Raw genomic sequence first — 23466 nt, 5'->3', positions numbered from 1 at the left:
GTTGACTATTAATATCTTTCAAAACTATTATCATTTGAATCGCAGAAAATCAAGAATCGTTTCCATGTCATTGTCTACATTCTTTCAATATTGGAACAGAGGATGGACAAGGTTCATGTGATATTATTTATACAGTAGATATTTTCGATTTCAGTTGGTTGCTGTTATACTCATGGTCATATTATTTTCTATAAATAATACAGTGAATTGATAAAAAAGAATCAAGCCTTATGTCATGTTGTAAATTTTGAATTTACTGGGTGGGTGTAAATACCCAGTAAATTCAAAATTTACAACATGACACTTATCCCAGCATCTGAAAATGTCTAAAGACCTACAGTGTCTATGAAGCATACTTCTCATTCTGCATGTATTCTAAAAATATTTGAAGTTTACACGAACATTGGAGTTAATTTCTATGTATTGTTTCGTTCAATCTATATGTAAGATTGTGCCTCAATATCATCTACAATGCATTTAATTGTCACATATTTGGTTTCTAAAACCTATTATATATGCCGCTTTCATATCATCTGTTTTTCTCTAAAATTTCATTATGTTAACAAGTGTATAGGCATTTGTTCTACTTTTATTAATATAAAATGTCATGAAAAGCTTGAACTATGCACATTCAGTGGTAAAGTACATGTATAACATGCGTACTTTCGGGTACTGCATGTACTATGAATTGGAAAATTGATCCACCACATATAATCATAGCCTCAAAGCAAAACAAAATACTCTTTCAGAAACGCAACTTAGACCCGACTAAATATTGGCGTAACTTTGTTAGTCGGACTAACTTAAGCCCAGATTTACGCCTTTTTGAGAAACGGGCCCCAGGTGTATAAGGATATAAATCCCAACCTAAATATAACATACATTCTGGCATTATCTCCCTAAATATAACACACATTCTGGCATTATCTCCAAAACTTTCCGTACTTTACAATGTAAATTCCTAATGACAGATTACCTAGTATGGCATGGAAAACCATTTCCAAGCCAGTCCTTTCTATTTGTCTTACGTGATGTACATATACAAATAATTTAGTAACTTTTGTATCCTCTTTACGATTAACTCAATATAATTGTTTAACAGAAAGATGTTAATATAAACACTAATAAAACACATTTTTTGATATTCTTATGGATCTAATGTGTTATTAAGATAGGCAATAGTTCAGTCTAGTGTCTGCAATAGGAAGGGTGGGGTGGGGTGGGGAAATGTGTTATTAAGATAGGCGATAGTTTAGCCTTGTGTCTGTGTTGGGATGGGGGGATGTGTTATTAAGATAGGCGATAGTTAAGTCTTGTCAAGTGTCTGTGTTGGGGAGGGCGGGGTGGGGAAATGTGTTATTAAGATAGGCGATAGTTTAGTCTTGTGTCTGTGTTGGGGAGGGCGGGGTGGGGAAATGTGTTATTATTTAAGATAGGCGATAGTTTAGTCTTGTGTCTGTGTTGGGGAGGGCGGGGTGGGATGTGGGGATGTGTTATCTGTTCTTTTAAGATATGCGGACATAAGAATGAATGCAGTTGAAGTGAGACAATAAGGTAGTCTACTGTTTGTTTTCCTATTTAGATGCCCCGGGGAGGGTTTCTGTTTGGTGCTTAGGCATTGGGGAGGGTTGTTTGGATATAAAAACATATAGACAAAAAGCTATCTTGACAGTGAAGAAATTAATGGGAAATCATTACCTATCATATGATTATTGCACCTTTTGAATATCCAGTGAGGCATTTTTATTATTCTAAAGTTTTTCAACATAATAATTTTATAGTCCTTGTTGCAAGATTTCAGGTAGGGGAGGGGACGTCCATTACAGGTAGGGGAGGGGACGGCCATTACCATATGTAAGATCTAGTAAATAAAAGGTGCCTACAGGTTCATGAAATTTAAGATATAATTCCTTTCAATGATGCCTCATAACAATAGCTTTGTTTGATATGGTGTAGCGGGGCTTAAATGTTTGGTACACACAATGAAAAATCATGTTTTAAACTGTCATTTTCAATAAAATATGAAGAAATTTCGGAGTTTTGTCCATTTTTGAATAATAAAATATATTGAGAATGCCTACAGTCTCCCCCAAACGGAAATAAACAAGCTTTTGACCTCCTCTCTAGAATGATGTCAAATTGACTATGGGTATCGGGATTACATCAAGAATATGTCGTCTGTAGGTTTGCTTTGCGATTGAACTGCCTGCTTCCATACAGATTGAATTTCGATCAACGGAATATTTTGTGTCGATATATCACGCTACAGTTATGTTCATTATTTTGTGGTATTGTTAAGTTTATGTTACCTATTTAATGTTTTCACTTTTGTCCGCTGTAGGATATGAAACGTGTCCGTTATTGATACCTTTGAATAGCAGGTAATGGCTTTTCATAGATGATAGATTTTTACACGTGCCGTACGGATCGATAAATATGTAGGTTATTTGGAAATATTTGGAATTTGAATTTTAAATCTATATATCCATATATCTTTTTAAAACCTTTATTCAGTCATTGAATTTCCCCCAACAAAGGAGAGATTTGGTATTTTAAATACCGATCTAGTATTACATTGTAACTCCTTCTCATAAACCGAAACTAACACATGATTTGCACCTATAAATAGAATACATGTATAGCTACTGTAAATTTCCGGGATTTTTTCCATAAGATTTTCATCGTCCATTTCATCAATTAAGACTTGTGAGAATAACAAGAAGGGAGGGGAGAAAGGTAAGGTACCCCTGTGGGTATTTCCATCTTAAACGTAATATTATCTATCAATGAACATACGAATTATTTGGGTATTAAATTATAAGTTGAAAATGTTGAATAAACAACCCCCGATGATAAGGGGGAAACAAAACGTCCAAGTAACGTCCAAGTAAATAAAACAATCATAAATCAATTGATTATCTTTGTGTTAATTCTTTGTCATTAAATTAAAATTAAACCTGTTATTTATCCATTCATTAAAATACGGTAAAATTTAAATGTTTTAGTGCACCTGAGAATCAGAGTATTAAAATGACTTTTTGGTCTATACGTTTTATTCCAGATGTAACTTAAAACAACGTCTGATTAGACTCTTGGTTGGTCTAAAATACAGACAATTATTTAAATACTTTCCACGATGGATCCTATTCCTCCGACTCCTATCATATCTATCTCACAACGATGCCGACCGCGCATGCCCAGGAAACAGGATCTTGAAGCTTTGAGGGAATTCTTGAAACACACTGACACCAGGACAGTTGCTTTAGCGTTGCAGATTACGGGGTGCCTGGATAGACGATTGGATGTGGGTGATATCACGTGGGGAGAACTATTTCGGACCCTGGTCTTCAGGGACTACAGTTTCGTGTCATCAGACGATCTTTGTAGACGTTTCTTTGACCACGGCTATCAGGAACTGGCCAGGAGTCTTTATATGCATTTTTTATACGCAGAATCACATTCTCAGTCGCTGGTCACTGTAAAACGGTCGGTTCCCATCAATAAAAAGTCGATACATTTGTATTTTAAGAATCTCAAACGTTTAGTTCATAATGCTCAGTTTAAAGATCCACGGAGTTTTTTCCGGAAACAGGCTCGTCTTTTGCAAAACCAGATTCAACACGAGAGAGCAGAATCTAAACGGCAGTTTCTCTCAGACAAATATATTGCTTTACTGGGAGCAGAAATTGACGCAATTGCTATTACTTATGATGTAACATTACCTGATCAAGACATTTTCACAGAACTAAAATCGCTTGCTGTAAACTCGACAGACGCCTCAATATCTGAAGTCGTTTTCTTCGGGAGAAAAGCTAATGCTTTGGCTATTGCTAAGAAGTTTTCAGAAGGGGAAGACATGGTTAAACAGGCCCATTGTTGCGCGAACTTCACCGGGCCGTGTCTAGAGATAGCAAACATGATCTACATTGACGTGTACTTCAAGCTGTGGCAGTTCGAACAGACGCCTACGACGGAATTGAAGGAATCGCTTCTTTACGAAGGCAGCAAAGGACTGTGGGCACTTAGCGAGGAGGAGGAAGAAATCAGGAATCTGTGGAAGAGGATGTTTCTCCTAAGGATGATATTTTGTCTGGTGGGATTAAGTAACAAGGGTCGTTGTATTCCGGGTTGCGTTATTTGCGAAGAGGACGTGGACAGGGCAGAAAAGTATATGAACGAGATCGATCTTAAAGACATCGAAGCAAGACGAGAAATGATGTACTACATTGCTAAGGCCAGGATAAAACAGCTCAGAAGAATGTTTGATGATGCTAACACGGAAATTGATAGGGCAGAAGCTATAGCACAGTCTGGAAACTTCAAGGAGATTGACTCGATAATGGAATATAGATCTTTCCTTAAAAAGTTGGGCTCAGAAACGGAGGTCAAAACAGTCCTCGATGAACAACACGAAGATTTAGCTGATGCACCATCTTTGTTGATCCCATCTCTTGAATCTCTAGGATTAACAGAGACTCGAGACTCCGAAGAGACTTCAGTGAAGGTGGAACCATATATGGTTGACAAAGTTGGTAACCAACCCCACAATGTCGACGGTGTTGTATTAGAACCAAGTCCGTATAACTCGTGGTCAGTGCTGGGGGGACAGTTTCCGTCCGCTTCGTCTTCGGAACAGTCCGATGATTCAGTGGAATATAGTATTATTTCCAAGGAACCGGTACAAGAGACTCACCGTCCCAGACTGTGTTTGGATTGCCCTAGGAACTCTATCGAACCAGTACAGAACATTCCACAAGATTTATACTCGGCGCTTGAAATTAAAGATGCTACAAAATTAGATTCTTTGATATTAAATTACAGAAATGACCCACATGTAAACCAAGTGGTCACTGAACAAGACAGAAATTGTTGGACTTTGTCTACTCACGAAATATTATCTGACGACGATAACAGACTCCGTCTCTCCTCTTTTGATAACGGCTAATATCTGTATATAAACAAAATAAGTAAACTCTCAGCCATTACAATGTCATTTATTAAGTTATTGTGATAATTCGATAACATCTTTGTAACTTATCTCTGTGTGTTAAGATGCTTGCACTTTGAAGCATAGTGAATTTGGAAAGAAATGTTATCTTACTTTGACCTATGTATGCATTTTTGTAAAGGTCAGTTTTTAAGCTGAACTATGTTGATGCATATGAATTCAAAGTAGTTGTTATAATATTTATTTACCAAATGCAGAAGAAAAAAGTTAAACATATCATCCTTATAAGGTGCAAATCATTGGTGTAGATTGAAACACAAAGCAGTTTTCCGTTGACTTTTTTATTCAGGGAAGGATATATTTTTGTTCTTAAGGCGTAAAGCATTCTCTTTTTGACAACCGTTCGCTCCACTAAATAAAACTAACGCAACATTTGGAAATGAGTAAATGTGTGAATTCTTGTGAATCAATTATAAATTTTGGTAAAAGCGAAGTTCCTCAAAAAGACACATCAAAGAACTTAATATATTGATGCTTGACATCCCGCTCTAACAAGGGACTCGAAAGCTTCTTCCGGAACCTATTTTAATGTTTAAGGTACATTCTAACATTTTGAATATCTACTGAACTATTTACCATAAATCAGTTTTGAATCCTATGTCAATTTAGCATTATTTAGCATAATTTTTTCAGACGTTGTTATATTTAAAGAAGAATTCAGATTTAAGGAAATCGGATATTTATACCCGCACTGTCTAAAGAAAGTTCGGGTATATTGTTGTTACCCTGTTCCGTCCGTCCGTCCGTCCGTCCGTCTGTCCGTCCGTCCGTCTGTCACGTTTTATTTTCTCAAACTGCTCTTACGTCTTATAAACCAGCAAACTGAACTCTTGGAGTTTGATTTGGGGTATCATGTTGTTTTGTAAAAAGGTTTTAAAAATTCTCTGTTAGTCCTGGGTGTCAAATAATTGGTAAAAAATGACGTATTTTCACAAAAAACCTTCTTTCTCGAACTCCTTCTACATTTTCAATAGTAGACAAATCATCTTTTGGAATATGTTTTAGGGTATCCTATAGATTCGCAATAAGGTTTCGGAATTTTCAATTTTGTCCTGGGAGTCATTTAATGGCTGAAAAATGACGGGTTTTTTTTTTTTGGGGTCAAAAACGTAATTTTTTTTGGCAGTAGCCAAATGATCTTCTAGAATATGATTGGTGGTGTCATATTGAGGTGTGATCAGGTTCCAGGATTTTTTTTTATTAAGGGGATCAGTGGGCAACAAAAAATGACGTTTTTTTGCAAAAAAAGTATGGTTCCCAGAACTCCTCTTGCAACTTTTGGAGTAACTACGTCATCTCTTGGGATATATTTGGGGCTGTCCTATAGATGTGCAATAAGGTTTTAAAAATTTAAATTTCATCCAGGGAGTCAAATAGTAGCAGAAAATTGACGTTTAAAAAAACCCCATAGATCCAAGAGCTCCTCTTACGATTTAATGCATAGACACATCATATCTTGGGATATGATAGGAACTGTTCTATAGATGTGCAGTGAGGTTTTAAAAAATTAAATTTCATCCAGGGAGTCAAAAAGTAGCTGAAAATTGACGTTTATCACTTAAAAAAACCCCATAGATCCTAGAACTCCTTTTATGATTTAATGGATAGACAAATCATATCTTGGGATATGATAGGAACTGTTCCATAGATGTGCATTATGGTTTTTAAAAATAAAATTTAACCCTGAGGCCCATCACCTACATACCTTTTGATGACCTTTAAGGATCAAGAATATATATGGGTAAGGTGTGGGGATCTCAACCGTTTTCGAGATATTCATGTACTTCCTGTTCGAGGGGGGTCATGACCACCCCCGGGGCCCATGACCTACGCACCGTTTGATGCCCCTTGACACAAGGAACAAGAATATATATGGTTTAAGGGTGGGGATCTCAACTGTTTTGAAGATATTAAGGGACTTGCTGTTTGAGGGGGCCAGGACCACCCACAGGGCCCATGACCTACATAACATTTGATGCCCCTTGACATCAGAAACATGAATATATGTGGTTTAGGGGTCATGATTATAACAGTTTCTGAGATATATGGTAATTTCAAATTCCTGGGGGTGGGAATGACCCCAGGAGTCAGATCTAATAAACCCTATATATACCAGTAACAGTCAATATATGATTATGAAAACCCTATATTATTTTCTTTGTCCGTTTTCAAGTTACCATTTACAATAGAGTCTACGATTCTTCCTACGAGGTTCAATGTTAGACCCCACACCCTTTTGACACCCCCGGAAAGTGGTTGTCTAACCCAAAATGAAAAAAATCAAACCAGGGTGCACAACTAGATATGCAGGCCTATCATATCCTAGAGTTTTGTACAATTCTGTTCAGCCATCTCTGAGAAACAAGTTCAGAGCGGGAAAGAAGAAAAAGAAGAAGACGAAGAATAATAATACATGTATTAAGAACCATACAAACACAATAAGTCTCCAAATTTCATTTGGGAGACTTAATGATAAAGATTAAATAGAGATAGGATCATCAAACATCAATAATTTAGATATAATTGACAATTTCTGATTCTAAGGGGGTCAGGATGACCCCTTAGGGTCATGACTTACATGCCATATTAAATGATCTGATGCGCCATGACCTAAGAAGGAATAATATCTTTGGATTAAGGTGGGGATCTCAATGGTTTTTATGATATTTGATAATTTCAGGAAGAGCACTTGGGATCATGACCTACATACCATCTGAAATGCCTTGAACAAAGAAACAATAATATAATATGTACATGATATATGATTCAATTTAAGAACCCAGATATAGATCAATCATCTATGTTTTGTAATACTACCTATGTATATATACATGTATTAGTTTGTGTTTTGTTCTATACTATTCATGTTCATGACTGTAGTATGGCTTAGTCCTATTTTAAATTACATTAAAAAATTGTCAAATATATGACTTGGAACCCCCCCCCCCCAAAAAAAAAAAAACCAAAAAACCCCTCAAATATAAACTGCCCCCCCCCCTTTAATTGTCAAATGATCTATTAAAATCAAAATATAATGTGGGTGTCTATAAAAACGTTTATAAACTGGTAAAAGATGTTATTCTTTAAAACAAATTAGATTACACCTTGCATAATTGACAAATGATCTATTGAGATATGATCAGAGGTCATATTTCTACCTTGGGATCAATAAGTAGTATTCATTGACAAGTTAAAATTAAAACAACAAGAATAGAATTCCTGGGTCCCCCGCCGGTCAATTATTATACTTACATATATCTCTGATGTCTTCAGATGTTAATAAACTAGCAATATTTTCGATGATGGGGCGGAGCGCGATATAACAGTATACAGATGGACAAACAGACGCACGTTTGTACGGACACACGGACGGACGGACGGACGCCCGGCATTTCTATGTCCCCGCTCCGTTCTTACATGTGTGCAGTAGCAAATTTTAAATCATTTCTTGATTGCTTTTTCTCTCCTGATGCACATTAACATTTTGAAAATTGCTTAATTCAATTTTTAAGATTTAAAAACAAAATGTTATATGCATGTGTATTCGCCTATTTGGGGCAATTGTAAAGTATCCTAAACAAAGCAGTGACATCATTAGGCTAGGAATTACCCACATGGATCAAACACTACATATGAATAAGATAAATTACTTTATTATTTCTAGTTCTAGAATGTCAGGGTGTCTCCAAGGGGGCATAATCTATATACAATTTTACGCGCAATGACACAAAGAGCAAGAATAAATTATATGGTTTAGGGATGAGGATCTCAGATCTCAGAAGTTAACAAAATAAACAGTGTATCATCATTTAAAAGACAACACCCGAGGGTCATTAATGTACTTTACACCATTTGATGCATCATAATGACATTAGAAGATATTTTGTATTTTCTTGTTTCGTGGGGTCAGAACAGTCCCATTATAATACATTAAGAATGAAATACTCCTTCCTTCCTATTATAACTCATACAAAAATGACTTAATCGGATTAAGTGTCTAGTACACTTACTTACATGTAATACAAAAATTTAATAAGAAATTGTTTATACAGGGTCAAGATGGGGTCAACTCAATAGTGCAAGTCTGACAAATGAAAAAAACAACTTTTGCAACTAAAATGCCAGAAACTTTACAAATGCGATAGGATAGGTAACGATGATAAGATTATTTAAATATTAAAAGATGATGATACAGTATGCTGTCAAAGGGAGATCGATCACATTTAGAAAGTGAAAGTAGAACTTATGTATGTCAACATCATAATGATAATCCATTTAAAACTGGACCCCTCACTCCCACCCCTTTTCTAAATCTGTGCACACGATGATGTACATGTAGGCACACAAAAGCAAATCTAAAACCGGCAACCGCCACGGGGAGGGGGCATCATTTAATTTTTAATTTTGTTTGTAATAATTATATAGACCGTTATACTTTCTATGACATGAAATGTTAAGATTATTGATTAACTGAAAATTCACAGCAAACAGTTCAACCCCAAATTGCACATAAAGTGCTGCTCATGTGTATTATCATATGGGAAGGGATCTCATCCTTCAGTTATGAAAATTATAATTTTTAAATCATATGTATTACCGGAGTTTGCATGTGACTTTCATTTTTAATTAAACTGATACAAAACAGTTATTTAGGGGCAAACACTTGGTGCGGGTATTACTGTCTTTTATGATCGCTACCTTCATAACCTGCATGAGAATTGAAGAAAACATGTCACTGTTTATTTTATCCACCCCCCTTCGAATTCTTTCATCAATTATCCTCCAATCATCATTTTTACCGACCAGTGCGAAGCTAAGGAAGAACAGAGAATGTTTCCAATACAAGGTTATTACACAAGCTATTAGAACGTATTACTTACTCTATGGCGTCTGTGTTCCTTATACAGCGAGAGTTTCGATTACGAAATATTCCACAGAAAAGTGTAAAATAAGACACCTTCTCGGTTTTATATCGGTTTTAACAGTGTCAGTAGTTATTAGTCCCCTACCGGTTTCACCGGAGGGGACTATAGCTTTCCTCTGCGTCCGTCCGTCTGTCCGTCCGTCCGTCTGTCTGTCTGTCCCACTTAAGTTTTCCACTGTTTTTTTCTTTATGCGTTGGACGAATGATATGAAACTTGCTGAGCAGCTTCAAAATATCAAACTACAGATCAAGTTTACACTTTTGTAGCGTCTGGTTGACATATTTTCAAGAAAATTAATTTTTTATATTCCAATTTTTTAATTTCGGGTTCGTTATCGGGCTCGGTGTGTATCAAATAAACGAGGAAAGTATGTTGTCAGCAATAATATCGTGCATTACTTGGACCATTCCTTTTATTGTTTCTAACAAACAAATAAGTTCTGTAAAATAGTATCAAGCATTGTGTTGTAAATTTAATCGACAGGTTTTTTTTTGTATTATTACAATCGGGTTCGTTATCGGGTTGGTCTGTTAAGACGGTAAGAAATGATATTCTGCATAACAGTGCATTGTTTTCACAAATTTCTACAAACCGGTAGGGGACGTGTATTGCTTATGCAATACTCTCAGAATGCTTGTTTAAAAAGTGTTTTACATGCAGGTATGTAGCATCAGTGGGCCGGGTGCCTTTTTGTCAAGATTTGTTGGATGAGAGGCTGGCCTCCCACTTTCCAAAACGATGCTACGTGCCTGCTACGTGACGTGAACACTGTCCATTGTTATGGCAAACTGCTCAAGTCTTGCCGTAGGACTTGCTAAAAATGCAAATGGCAGGTATGTACGGGGTTATCACGGTATTCCTGTTAAGAATTATGTATGGGCAATACGAAATCTTTTTAGAGGAGTGGTGAATTAAATATAAAATATCATACATGTACACAACAAAAATTTTAAGCTCTGTATTTCGCTTATAGTTTTACATTTTTGCTTGCCATTGGAAATGCTCAAGTTGAGCATTGTAATCAAGTTGAAAAAAAGAAACAATGTCCCTTTCATTTGATGAGGCAACAGTGATCTTAGTTATCTGCAAATAAATATAAATATATAAGTTGACAAATTTGAAAGTCTTGGTTGGTCGACAAACCACTCTGCCTATAAATGAGTATCTTTATTTTATCCCACATCTACACTTGTTTTAATATGCATAAGAAATTCGTTGAGTATTTTTCTTAAAAAATATACAAAAAAAAAAAAATAAAAAAAAAAAATACAAAAACAGATGTCACTCAAAATAGGAGTATGTATGGATTTTTTTTTCAATTGAGCAATCGTATCCTTTATATGGTATGTTCGGCAATACACCGCAAACCATTTCGAATGTACAAATATAACCTTTTGGAAAATATGTTCATTGAAGCCAATTCAATAATTAGCTAGATCTAGAGAGTTAGTTATAGAGTCTTTCAAGAGTTCATAAATATAGCTCATTATTCACACACATACACACAGTGTCTTTAACAATCTACTTCACTAGAATGTATTTTTTCCCAAAGGTAAAACATGTACTTAAAGCTGACTTTAGTAGCAGAAATCCTGTTGTCATTCACAAAATCACAGTAATTCGGCTTATAGTCCAACCAAAAGGTAAAACCCGACACGAACACGAGGCGGGCGTCTATTACCTTGGCCAGTATCCCCGTGATGTAAGCGTCCTCTATCGGAATATACGGCATATACTCCGACGCACTAAATATCCGGCCCGCAATATTAGCGGATATGACGTAGGTGTTTCCGTATGCATACGGTGGAAAATGGGGAAAAGGGTAATCGATTTCATTGACCTTCCACATCCCTCGGCGTCTGACCTTGGCGTCGCCATTGATGTTTCCAAATATAGCTCCGTTTCTGTCCACCTTGTGGTAGTACCCCTCCAGCGTGGCTACGAGTAGCGGCAGATTGACAAACGTGTCGTCGTCCGCTTTCAAAATATACTTAACATCGGGACATTTCAAGTATGTCCATCGAATTCCGGACAATATTTTGAGGGACAGATTTTGGTATGTGTCTAGAAAATTACACTGCACGATATCGTTGTGTTCATTGACTTCGTCCTGTATCTTCTGAAGGGTGGTGATGTTTTCGGTTATTCCTAACAAAAACACGAGCTTAGCTTTACCTTTGATATTTTGTAACGGCCATTTCTCTCCGTGAGATACGCTTCCCCACGTGGATCGAATAGCTTTCCGCTCTTCTATGTGGGAAGGAGAGGAAGGTACTATAATGATTAAAACCGGGGGAGACATCGGGTCGCACGTGTCTGTTGGCTGATTTATGAACCGATACACAAATTCATTCACTTTAGTTTTTCTAGGTTGGAAATACAAAGCATATTTCATTCCAGCAGATGTATCGTTTGATAAGATGCACGTGCTGCCGACGCATGTCTCCAATGGTACCAAATCTATAGGACGCCATGTTTTCCCAGAATTCCGAAAGTGGAAATATTTCGTATAGATTATACCAACGATTAAAATCACACAAACCAACACGGCCAGAGTTCTGTAATTAATTCGACAGTTTCGTATCGTCTTCATAGAGGACCCATCCTGAAAACGATGCAAGAATTGTCACTTAAAAATTACACAAAATCTTACCAGAGGTTGCAAATATTTTTAACACTGAATCCGAGGTTTTGCATGCGTTTGTAAATTAGGCCAATTTCACTCGGAGCTTTCAAACGTACAACAGCGAGGGCAGTGTTTACAAACAGACTCGTTGGACCACTTACCCGGTGCGTGAATGGATAGACGTCATCTGGCGAGTACGACACCTAATTAGCAATTGTCTTCTTACCGCACCACATTATACGTGATAATCCCGTAAATCGAACACACCGCTATCAATGTACACGACTGGTGGGGAAACTACAATCAGTTCGTCTCTATCTTGTCTGGCTTTGTGGTGCACACTGTCCACATAGTTTTTATATTACACACTAACAAAAGCTGGTTAACAGCAAGATATTTATTTCATGCTAAGACCCCCCCCCCACCCCCCCCCCGAAATTTCCAACCCTTTTCTTGAGACTTAACCGACAAGTGTAATAAAAATAACTACATTTATGGCTGTTTTTGATTACAAAATTATTTAAATGTACACCCCCCCCCCCCGAAAAGAACATTGGATCTCGATAGTAAATCGATTTTAATACATCAAAATCTAAATAACCATAGTAAGAGTAAATAAGGAAGAACATGTAGGCAAGGTGCTCCCCATCTACACAACACCAGTTTATAAAAAAAATATCCATTTTTTAAACTTTAGGGAAGCATAGTTTATTTCATATCATTAAGACAGGTTCGTGTGTGTGCAGTTCAAAAGAAGGGGTGGTCGGGAGAGGGGGATAATTGTTAATATAAAACAATTAACAGACAGCCTGTCCCCACCCACTTCATGTAATGTACATTGTACAGTCCAGCAGGTTATAGTGACGGCAACATGTACAGTGTAAACAACCGAACGAATCCTAATCCATGTACTGTACTTCTAAATCACCCAGGCAGAGGAGGTCAGGGGAAAAATTGGTTTTTAAATTGATGATCTCATTGTAATTTGGAAGAAAAAACATTACAAGTACAGCTCGTATAGTCTCAAATGGCGGATTGTTTTACTGGATTAAGAGAGATAAATAAACAGTAAATACGTTTTTGGTCACACTGGGGGGTAGGCGATCGGAACCTGGTGGGGGTGGGGGGCGTCTGTAACCTCTCTGATAATGAGATGGACTAATCCAAAGACAAAAACCAAACCCTAAACACTAAGTTATTTAAACATCGTGCGTTTCCTGTTTAAAAACACAGTTAAATACATGTTCAGTCTTTTAATATTTATAGTAAAACCTTCATTTGTTGGTTATATTTATAGTGACACATGCACGTGTGATGACAGAACAAAACTGTGTATGTAAACAAAGGGCCCCGCCACAGATTCCCAGACATTTATGTGAGTAAGATATGATGTTTTCATTTCTCAATCATTACCGTCCGCTTACCATAATGGTTGTTGCCTTCCGTGTCACCGACGGGAACTCGGGGTGGTTCAGTTATTTAGCAGCTAGGGAGCGGCCATTGATGCCGAGGGACGGTTCCTTTACACAGACAGATCTCCACACCCTGCAATCAGCTCTTATCTTCTTGGGATTCCGCATCAGAGAAAATCACGTGTACATACGTGCAATGATTAGGGGCTATATCAAAAGTTAAAATGTGATGCAGTCAACATGCATTAAGCTTCAACAAATAAAGCTGTGCGACTATTCACAATCGTTTACTTGTCTGGATTATTCAAACCTTTGAAGAGTATCTATATTCCATCCGTGTTTTGCTCCATACTACAAGCGCACTATGTTAAAATAAAAAAAAATTCCTATACTGCCATCGGAACTTAACTATCGTATAAATTGTATTAAACCCCCATTCATATATTAATACTGAATGAAATATCATGTGTTGATTTAATTACCACTGTAGACTCCGCAAATTTTAATGACAACGATTTATTTAAAACATTACTTTGATTCCAACTTAAAGCTTTAAGGACAAGACAAACCAAACTTTCACGCTGACCTTTATATTGTATTACAGATTTACCAGTACTAGTGACATATAGGTCCGATGGGCCGGGTGTGATAATTACATTGTATATTACAATCAGTAAATTTTCAATAGAAACACGTCACACATCTACTCAACTCATGCGGGTTGTCTTATATATGGGAAAATCAAACACTATGTAGTTATATTGTCTTAATATGTCCACTCACTTACTGCACATTGCACATTTGTATATAATTTTATATGTATTATAATTTGTATTCCGATGAGTTGTAAAGCTAAAGGATAATAAATTGAATTGAAAATACCTGGTTATAGTTAAATAGTTAATAGTTAAAGAAATATTACAAAATCAATTTATACAAGATTGGAGAATTATAGTAGATAAATCAACAAAATGTACGTATCAATTATAGAATTTTAAAAATAAATTTAAATTTAGAAAAGTACTTGTTGATTTTACCTGCAGATCAACGGATCGCGTTTACAAAATAACGAACATGTAATCATCGATTCCCAATAGAAACATGTAGATGGTACACTACATGTATTGATAAAAATTTAAGAAAATGTACAATGTGTGACTCTAATAGCATTGTGGATGAATTTCATTATATTTAAGAATATTTTGTAAACGATAGAAAAATGATTTTGTCCAAGAGATATTATGAAAATCCAAATATTATAAAATCTAACGAGCGAATGAATACTTGTAATGTAGAAAAACTAAAAAACTTGTCAATATTTATTAAAAAAAATTTCAAAGTCTGTTCTTCCAGAAATATACTTTAAAAACCCTACTGTATTGTAAACTTATCTTTTCTTTTTTAATAATTATTACTTTTTTTGTACATGTGACGTCGACCCTTGACTGTTTTTGTGTACATTTGTATATTCTTATTTCGAACCTCAAATATCAGTGAACTGGTCTTGAGTGAATAAAGAATTGATCACTTTGATAAATGATTTACTTACTTAATTATGCCATTAAACAATTAAAAGCTTCCATTCCTGGATCGTGAAGGTGACAATATTGTAGAATTATGCAATGGTCGCTATCTTCATATCAGACATTCCACAGGAATTAAGCTTCAAAGAACAATTTCTACAACTCTTTTTTGATTTTCCCTATTTTTTTTTTGGGGGGGGGAGGGGGTGAGAAAGTTTTGCTCATCCCGTTACAAAGGAGTTAAATAGATGTACATGCGTGGATCTGGTGTCGAGGTTGGAGAATTAAAATTTCTTAAATTTACACAGTAGAATTACCGCGAATATACTGGGTAGACACATACATGTATTTTATATGTATAAAATGCACAATCTGGCAATTGTCATATTTTGTAATTATACCCACCCACTTGCCAGTAAATATAAGAATTACAATATACATATAATAGCAGTTACTCTGTGGAGCTTCGTGAGGCGTGGATCTGTGACATACCCTGGGTGTGAGTATACAATGATCCCTCGGTGAAGCTAGGTTTAGGTTGGGCCTGTGACATACCCTGGGTGTGAGTACAATGATCCCTCGGTGAAGCTTGGTTTTGGTTGGGTCTGTGACATACCCTGGGTGTGAGTATACAATGATCCATCGGTGAAGCTAGGTTTAGGTTGGGCCTGTGTCGGTGATGCCTGGATGAGTGCAATGTTCCGATCACCTCCCTCGGTGACTTTTCTTTATTCTACACGCTTGTAACAGACCATGCGGGCAAATATACTTCAACATCGCATTCTTGAAGTCCTTCATTTAATAACAAATTTATCCCCTTAAATATAATTAAATCAAAACTAAATCTTTCCATCAAAATTCAATATAAGATACCGTGTTTTATGCATAAATTAGGCAAATGTATTTATGCAAACATTTTTTTTATTGTCGTGAGAATAATAACTGATATACACGTATGGTTAACATGATTATGAAGTGTCTCATATTACAACAGTTAAATTTGCTGATGACGAAATCCCAAACATGGACGATTACATGGACACAAACTGTCTGATTCACTCTCACTCAATAAATCAAGGTATGGAGGATGAATCAAACTCGACAGTCTGATAATGTCCTCATGAACTGTAACCATAATTCCTCATAAACAGCAAAGGCAATAGATGGATTGTTAAAGCAGTTGACACAGACAGACGGACAATCACATTCTGTTACACAAACACACGACCAAAAGGCTACCAGTTCGTGTCACTGTTTGTATAGTACAGACAGATTGATTCAGCCCGCCCCCGGTCAGTCTGGGTGTCACAGACACACGGACAACCAGACACACGGACACTCAGACACACGGACAACCAGACACACGGACACTCAGACCAGTCCGTGCCACTGGGTCACTTGATCCCTTTGATTGGCCACCATCTCGTTCCAATGATCCAACTCTTTACCTCTGGCAAACATGAAAGACCCCAAAATCACTCTGCCTATTATTTTATCTGAAAAGGAAAACCAACAAATTTCAAATAAAATTTGATAGAAACAAAAAAAAAGAGAACTTTTGTAGATATTTCAGCTCACTTTTAAACTCCGTTGGTTTTTTTTTTCACCACAAATAGACTGACCTTTATGACCGCTGGAATGTTGCATGATGGTTAGACTTAGACTGGCGGCGTCCAAGCTGGTTACCGGAAGTTTCAACGTAAACGATTCATTATAGTTTGGACTGTCTGTTTTCTTCAGAACTTCCGTCTTCTTGGTTTTTAACACTTTGTTTTGAACAAGAACACACACTTTTACATAGGTATCTGTAAATAGAAAGACGTCAATTTGTTTAACAGACATGCATTGATTGTCCTAAATCTTTGTTATAGAAAATGTCCGTTCACAAGTGAGATTGGACAACTTGTATTCTTAAGGATACCCGTGCGTCTGCTGTCTTCCAACCGTAGACTCTGTTAATCAGTTTGTGTGAGACACGACAAGGTTTATCCTCCCTAACATTCTCATTCTGATCATAAGAAGCATAATGTCAAGATTGTGGGTCGAACCAGTTAACATCAAAAGAACGCTGTCACACATGTATCGCATGGACATGTCTATCATAAGATTTTGAATCTTGCTAAGTATCTCCTTGTCCAATTTCAATTTTGTGCTAACCCCTTGTACTTACAGGTCCGTCCCTCGGTAACTGTCCATTCATAGGACACAGTGCAACAAACTCAAACAGGTGTATGTTGAACGAGTTCACATTGAATTGAAAAGTACAAGAGTGCACTCTTAAAATGTTTGTTACATATGGCTATAAAGTGTGGGCCCTCAACAATTAAAACAAATATTATTTCAAATCTTTTTCGCTGCTTTGTAAACCCTTTTGTAGACGCGAGTTACTCGTCTGAAATTGAGGAATGCTGTTTGGAGTAATATTATCAGAACTCTCTATGATCAGTGGGACCACACAACTAACGTGCCTCAATAAATATATTAACCAGCTAATTGTGTTAAATCCCAAGTTAGTCACTGATCTGCTTTCGCTGACAGTACGCGCGTGTCCTCCGGGAAAGAAACACCTACATGCAACCCATATCTTTATGTTATTAAGGCATCATCTGGAGGAAGATTTAAATAACGATACTTAACTTGATCGATATCGTGAGGTTTGTCGGTAACAATTTTACAGAAAGCATATTTCTCAATTTCGTTTTTATGGCGTGATCGTGATACATTATACAACCATTACGGAGTTAGCTCCCCTGATTCCGAGCGACCTGATGAGTTGCTAGCATTTCTAGTTTATGAGTCTTTGATGTTGGTGCAAGTATGAGATTTGAATTTCGCTTTTTTTTACTCTGTTTCAATTTGCAGACTAATTGATTTTGTGTTGTGTCCCCACTTAAACCTTGTAGCTGTGCTGCTAATTCAAACATTTATTACACCTTTTTCAAAAAGTCACCGTTTAATATAAATTTACAATCTTTGACACAAAAATTGCAAGTTTTAACCAGTCATAGCCAATCGGCATAAAACTGCAAAATAAAGAAAATTCGGAAAAAGAAAATAATACGATTTAATTTTGATTTTAAATTTTGTTTGAAATTGAGGCTGACCTAGTCCTCTTTGAGGATTACGTTCACTCAGATAGTAAAACATTTTGTAATAGGAATGAATAACCGTTAATGGTATATTGTAGACCCATCACAGTGTAAAGCTTCAACTTCGAATCAATAGGTTAATGGCCTGTTGTCTTTTAAAAATATCTCTCATTTTTCCTTTTTGTTCAAAAATTTCATTATAATGAAATTATTAGTATCGCAAATTATGACACTATTTAGAGAATGAATTACAGTTAAAACAGGGCAGTTTACGAATAACGATAAAGATTTGGTTCATATCTTGAGTTTAATGTCTTGTTTTTAGGGATGCATGGGTGAAAAGTCAACAGGAAGTGGCCGACTTACCACTGGGTTGGTTTTCGTATTTGAGGTCCCTGGCCTCCAGTACCCCCACCGTCAGGCGCTCCAGATGATTGTTGTAACACAGAGCCACCAGAAGCTCGCCTTTGTCGGCCGTCGACTGTACAATAAACGATTGAAATCATCACAGAACAACGTCTTACAGGAAGAGAACTCTTTTGTATTAATTCCTCCAAAGAGGCGGGGATGTCACTTATGTCACCCGAGAATATTTGGGCAACAATTAATATGGTTGAAAACGTACAGTGTACATTCATGTACCTCGGTTATAACAGTCATAGTGCAGAGACTCTTACGTTTCTAATATCAAATGGCAGAAAACTATTTTAACCTATAAACCAACTATTATTCGCGTGCGAGAAATTATCGCGCGAGCCTATTCGTCATGATAATTTTCGCCACAAACCAGTCTTCAGTTGCTTCTGCTATGGTATTTTCCAGACAATCTACATTTATGCCGCAAAAATTAGTCGCCGAACTTGTCTACTTGGTAAATAAAGTCGTTGTGAGTAAAATCTGATTTCGAGTTATTATATATGTACATTAAACACGTTGATTCCTTCTAATAATATGTAACTTGAATGACCAACAGACAACTTAACATACCACTTACACATCTCGGTAACAAATCTTCCCCTAGTTTATACTGACCTCAGTTACTTCCCTTTCGAGGTCCCTCCAGATGACGAGTCGCTCGTTACTCTCGGCGCCGTGGTCCTTGAGCGGGTAGAGGGCGTGGCCTATCACATTATGACGTCGGTGACGGTCCACGTCATAAACTGTGATCTTCAGGACTCGGTCCTGTAACGACCTGTAAGACACCTGCAAGCAGCAACAAAAGATCAATGAAAATTCTCCAAAATACATCTCTAGCAATAACACTACATGTCACAATAGCCAGGTTGAAAGAAAATATAGGCAAATCACTACATTATTCTAAATCATGTGTTTGGTGATGTTGTTGTTTACATCAACATGTAAAAACATGAAAAATCAAATATAATCAAATATACGTTTTATCGTGGTTTTTTTGGCTGTGTGATTTCTCGATTCTAAATAGGTTAATAACAACAGATACAAAAAACAATAAAATCAGTTAGGAAAATCAAAATTTATTTGCTTTTCTATTAATTAAGTTCCACTGTTCGCTTTATCCAATCTTTTTTGAAAGATAACTTAGCATGATTAAATAATTTGAGAGTAAGATTGAAGGGCCTTACTATAACAAAATAATAAATTCCTTTAAATTATTGCATGGATGTTCTGATAATAAAGTCAGATGATCTATTATTATTTTTGATTTCAAATAAAACCTCTCCTTTGAAGATCTTTCCACAAGTAATATATATATTTATTTCTTTATATAATAATTGTAATTGCCAGAATTAATGTCGTGTTTTCCCCCTTACCTGAAATACAAAACTTTCTTCAAACTTGGGATTACAGGTCTTCTTTTTGAATTTGGATTGTAAATACCGGCGCTCATCCGGCATTAGGTACAATCTGAAAAACGTTCAGAGGAACATGTACGTTGATTGACGTCATAAGTACATGTTAGCTGACAGTTAATTGACGTCATAAGTACATGTTAGCTGACAGGTAATTGGCGTTATAATTACATTGGGTCGGGGACATCGACGTTGGTAAATTTTTGGAAAAAGGTTGAATAACAAGTTCAAGTTCAGTTTATTCGCTCAAACCAAATAATTTGGTACAAGAGGAACATATGTATAATACACTTGTACCATAGCTTGGCGAGTTCTATATTGACAAAATTATGGTTCTGCCAGACATATTGTAGCCCGCACATGTTCAAAATTAACAAAAGAGTTCAGAACTTCAGGTTTTGTTATCCATTTGATAAATAATTGATAAGAGAAAACATAGCATATGTATCTACAAAAATGTGTACCGAGCACATCTGTTGAATTATTAAATAATTGCTTTGTCCATTAAAATACTTGTGATAATGGCTTGATTTCGATTTCCCTGCCATTTTCAGCGTTCAAGCTTCAAGCTGCGTGTGGCTAACGGTTTTTAAGCCAGCTCTATGGAAACTTGTTACTTTTTAATGACTACATTGCATTTATTTTTCATTTTACAGTTATGTAGGTTTCTAGCAGAAATTCACGCTGAAAACGGACCTTTTTTTACGTAAAATCTTTTTGTTTTCCTGAATACACAAGAAATGGCGCTGCATTTTATATAATTTGGGCTTTCTGTGATCTGCATTCGATATAGTCTTCTGTTTTAGATACTGAACCTATTTTATATAGTTTGGCTTTCTGGAAGCAGTACTTAATATAACTGCTATGTTTTAGACACACAGCAGCCCATTAAGCAGATGGTGTTGCATTTCTAGGAAATGTGAATGGTGTCATAATTCATCGTAAGTTTTGTTTGCGATTTCATTTATAAGATCTGTACGAGTCATAAACATTCCCCTTAATGTCGGCCTCGAACAATCTGAAGGGCTCAGCATATATAGCCGCGGATAAAATCACCGCAAATATTGTGCAATTTCAAAATGTCAGACTAGTTTTATTTCCCAAAGAAGCTGTAAATTTGTCAGATTCGTGGCTTTAGTTCAGAAATACTCCAATAAAAACATTAATAATCATTATGTTACTCTTGCAATATTTCTCCGACGATGAAAATGCGTTAATTTTCTGCTGTTGCAGAAGATTTTTATGAGGAATATGTTAACAGTAACATAACGCAGGCTTATTAAAATCAATATTGGCATGCTTTCTTTTTAATCTCAAATTCGAATAGCTTTTATTGTTTCGTGGTGTAGTATACGTAACAATCTTACTCATATGAAGTACGGCTTAACTCCTCCCTCGACCGCTTCAAGAATTTTAACTTCCACCGGTCTTTCGGAATACTTTAACGTAATGCTGATTAATCCTATACTTTCTCAATAAATCAATAAAACAAACTATGGTCATGACAGAATTCCATAAATCGTTTAAAAATATGACGGCAATTGGTCGAAAGATTTTCAATCAAAGAATAATTCTGTCACACTTTCACGTACAGACATAGGGCCAGGGCAGCACCACGAAGCACAGCTCAGTACAGAGGTACCTGGCTGTGTTTCCCTACGACATTTAATTGGTACAGATCAAACAGTCTTTTCTTCTGGTTTGTGAACTGATCCCTGATGAACAATAAACCGGCCATATGCTACCCTCAGAGAGGCTTGATTTGCCACGGGGGTCAAGTAAGGGAACACGTTCAAGTTTGTGGTATATATGACCTTGACCTTTTATTGATCGTGTCAACACTTGGAAGAGCTGATGTTGGTACAGACGCCTCAATGGCAGAAGTAAGGGCTATCTCATTGCTTCTATCAATACACCATGGTGCCTTGTCCAAACAAACTGGTACTTTGATCTGAGCGGGTATGCGCTTTAGACTGACAAAAGAACCAGGCATAGGTACCTCAGAGATACCAGGAACCCCAGTGGAATCAATAGCTTCATAATTCCTTTACTGCATCACCGACTATATCATTAGATCTGTTAAGCCTGAACCTTAACTATGTTCAAGAAATTTGAAGATGGGTGGATAAGGCGTGTAAAATGCCCATACGCGGTCGGACAGGCTACTGAAAAATTAAAGTATCAATAAATCTGATGGTTTTTTTTTAATAATTCAAAACAATATATCTTTAACGAATCATTGATTTTTAACCTAAAGGTATGTTCAATACTTGGAATATGTTGACTCAAACAGGCGTATACGTATCAAAACCTGCAAATACTGTTATTTTTTAAAACTTCAAGGCATTTTCTTTTATAGAGTGGGTCTGTGCTCCATATTTTTCTCATAGTCTAATTAAGGTCTATTGGAAAACAAACCGATTTCAATCAACAAAAACGTGGAGAGATGACCCATTATACTAAAAAAATATCATTTTGTATCCCAACAATTAAACGTTTTGAAAAAATAATTCAAGTCCGGTAGTTCGTGGCCTTAGTCACACATAATATTTAAAAAGCCAACTTGTGTCTGAAATGGCTCAGTGGTTAAAGTACCTGGCATAAGATAACCGTATATATCTAGGGTTTTTATGTTACGGGTTCGATACCACCAAAATTTCCGACAACATTTTTCTTCTTATTTATAATTATTCTTGTTGAATATATTAAAAACTGACTATAGTTAGAAATTTTGCTTTTGCAAAGTTGTATTATAATATATTTGAAAAGATTTAATTGGGGAAAAATAAATTCAAAATTGTATTTCACTACTAAACCGAATGGGCATTTGCGCCATCTTATTACCCCATCTTCAAATTTGTTATGTAATGACGTCATAGTTGTATGTCTTAATTACAAGGTTATAACCTTTGTATATCATAATATTTAACGTAATTAAGCACTAGCATCAACCACAAGTACATGTACATGTACATACTGTATGACATATGTACAAATATATTAAAAACAGAGGACGTCTAAATCATCACAAGGCCATAGCAATGGTCAGTAAAC

At 36.2% G+C, this 23466-nt stretch overlaps 3 protein-coding genes across 9 annotated transcripts in view; 1 reads left to right on the top strand and 2 right to left on the bottom strand.

Moving 5' to 3' along the window:
* Positions 1–3136: 3136 nt before the first annotated feature.
* On the top strand, positions 3137–5396 carry LOC117684943 (uncharacterized). Its single transcript, XM_034459073.2, has one exon. The coding sequence runs from the start codon at positions 3137–3139 to the stop codon at positions 4943–4945; it is 1809 nt and encodes a 602-aa protein (XP_034314964.2). The 3' UTR covers positions 4946–5396.
* A 5651-nt stretch (positions 5397–11047) lies between these two features.
* LOC105346100 (beta-1,3-galactosyltransferase 5) lies at positions 11048–14188 on the bottom strand. Of its 2 annotated transcripts, XM_066066463.1 has the most exons (3): positions 13984–14188; positions 12721–12900; positions 11048–12538 (listed from the first exon to the last, which is right to left on the bottom strand). In XM_066066463.1, exon 3 carries the CDS (start codon positions 12524–12526, stop codon positions 11447–11449), a length of 1080 nt encoding a protein of 359 aa, XP_065922535.1. In that variant the 5' UTR covers positions 12527–12538; positions 12721–12900; positions 13984–14188; the 3' UTR covers positions 11048–11446. The 2 variants fall into 2 exon arrangements, with proteins under 2 accessions (XP_065922535.1, XP_011452864.2); XM_011454562.4 differs by lacking the exon at positions 12721–12900.
* Positions 14189–16364: 2176 nt separating this feature from the next.
* Positions 16365–23466, bottom strand: part of LOC105346102 (synaptotagmin-15) — a 71414-nt gene continuing 64312 nt past the window's right edge. For all 6 annotated transcript variants that reach the window (XM_011454565.4, XM_011454566.4, XM_011454567.4 and 3 more), the window contains 5 exons: positions 20374–20467; positions 19616–19786; positions 18950–19064; positions 17117–17299; positions 16365–16990 (listed from right to left, as the gene is read on the bottom strand). In XM_011454565.4, coding sequence (XP_011452867.2) covers positions 16866–16990; positions 17117–17299; positions 18950–19064; positions 19616–19786; positions 20374–20467 — 688 coding nt within the window. In that variant the 3' untranslated portion in view covers positions 16365–16865. The remainder of the gene's footprint in view (positions 16991–17116; positions 17300–18949; positions 19065–19615; positions 19787–20373; positions 20468–23466) is intronic.

The sequence above is a fragment of the Magallana gigas genome, chromosome 7, assembly GCF_963853765.1.
Source record: "Magallana gigas chromosome 7, xbMagGiga1.1, whole genome shotgun sequence".
Taxonomy (NCBI): Eukaryota; Metazoa; Mollusca; class Bivalvia; order Ostreida; family Ostreidae; genus Magallana; species Magallana gigas.
The sequence above is the reverse complement of the archived record's forward strand: the minus strand, read 5'-3'. Positions and strand labels throughout refer to the sequence as shown.

Bases quoted from the DNA above. Each gene is read 5' to 3' on its own strand.
- LOC117684943 (XM_034459073.2), top strand. From the start codon at position 3,137: ATGGATCCTATTCCTCCGACTCCTATCATATCTATCTCACAACGATGC.